General features: G+C 58.3%; 1 protein-coding gene across 1 annotated transcript in view; it reads left to right on the top strand.

Annotated features, from left to right (window-relative positions):
* LOC109847284 (protein QUIRKY-like) overlaps positions 1 to 1,655 on the top strand; it is a 5,789-nt gene that overhangs the window by 3,844 nt on the left and 290 nt on the right. Inside the window, exons 3-4 of the mRNA XM_020416522.1 lie at positions 8 to 818; positions 1,303 to 1,353. Coding sequence (XP_020272111.1) covers positions 8 to 818; positions 1,303 to 1,353 — 862 coding nt within the window. The remainder of the gene's footprint in view (positions 1 to 7; positions 819 to 1,302; positions 1,354 to 1,655) is intronic.

The raw sequence follows: 1,655 nt of genomic DNA, 5'->3' as shown, positions 1-1,655 counted from the left end.
AGCCCGCACGTCGGCGTGCTCGAATTGGGGATCTTGGGTGCGACGGGTTTAATGCCGATGAAGATCCGAGAAGGAAAAGGCGGGTCGACGGATGCGTATTGTGTTGCAAAATACGGGCAGAAGTGGATCCGAACCCGAACCGTCGTCGACTCTGTGTGCCCGAAATGGAACGAGCAGTACACTTGGGAGGTGTTCGATCCTTGCACTGTGATCACTATTGGAGCATTCGACAACTCCCATGTTCACAACAATGGGCCGGTTCGAGATGCCCGAATCGGAAAAGTTCGGATCCGCTTATCGTCGCTTGAATCTGATCGGGTGTACACTCATTCGTACCCGTTAGTGATGCTGCATCCGACCGGAGTCAAGAAGATGGGCGAGCTCCACCTGGCTGTCCGCTTCTCCTGCATCAATGCCGGCAACATGCTACACTCCTACATCCGACCGTTGCTCCCCAAAATGCACTATGTTGAGCCCTTGCTCGTTCGTCAAGTTGAGAACCTCCGGTCCCAAGCGACGAACGTCGTCGCCGCTCGTCTGGCACGCGCTGAGCCTCCGTTGGGCCGAGAAGTCGTCGAGTTCATGCTCGACCACGGCTCGCACTTATGGAGCATGCGGAAAAGCAAAGCCAACTTCTTCCGCCTTGTCGCCGTCCTCTCTGCTCCAATCGCCGTTGGCCGGTGGATCGAGTCGGTCCGTAGCTGGCACCGTCCTGTGCAGTCGTTGCTCTTTGTCGTGACCTACGTTGTGTTCGTTGCCGCGCCAGAGCTGATCCTGCCGACAGTGTTGGTGATGATGGCGATCACGGGGCTGTGGAGGTAGCGCTGCTCGGATTGGTAGCCGCCGGTCGAGGCGAGGCACCCGCGCACATTGGACCACCCGGCTATCGCGACGATGGACCCGGCCTGAATTGCCGATCAGAGCTCGACGAGCGAGTTCTACCTCTTTCAACGAGCAGGAGCCGGACGTGGCGTTAGGATGCGTACGACAGGCTGAGGGGTGTGGCGGCAGCGGGTGCGAGACGGTCGGTCGGGGGACTTGGGCGACGCAGTGTGGAGTGTGAGGGGTGGTAGGGCCAGAACGGCAGCGGCACGCGTTGATCGGACTGAGGGGGATCGAGAGCGGCGGTTCTTGTTTGCTGACCGGCGCGGATATACCCACTCACCTGCATTCGCCGCTCACTACGAGCCAGGCGCCCCGACGTCGCGGCCTCGATTCCCTCGCAACAGCTAGCCGGCTCAGCCTCGAGATCCGTCGCTCCTCGCACCCTGGCTCCGAACGTGCTTTTGGCGATGGCGGTAGGGTGTGTTGTACGTGTGTCGCCCGTGTGAAGGTGGTGGTCGGAGGGTGGGGCTGTAATATGCCCTGCGGCCGGCCGACGGTTCCGGATCGAGGTGCGTCCGCCGTTGATGAGCTTATTTCAGGAGGCTGCTACTCAGGCTGATTAGCTGCTTTGCAGTTGGGATTTTGGAGGAGGCCTTTAGATTTTAGCGGGAGTAGCGCCTTGGTTTAGGATATGTTTCAGTTGCTTGGTACGTTCTGTGTTTGCTAAACTGGGTATTTGGGGGGTTTGAGTTATTTTCGGTGACTTTGTGGGTAGATGGGGCAAGTCATATGATTGGTGAATTGAGTGATAGGATGGCAGTTAGTTATAT

The sequence above is a fragment of the Asparagus officinalis genome, chromosome 7 (genome assembly GCF_001876935.1).
Source record: "Asparagus officinalis chromosome 7, Aspof.V1, whole genome shotgun sequence".
Lineage (NCBI taxonomy): Eukaryota > Viridiplantae > Streptophyta > Magnoliopsida > Asparagales > Asparagaceae > Asparagus > Asparagus officinalis.
This window is presented reverse-complemented; position numbering and strand designations above follow the sequence as displayed.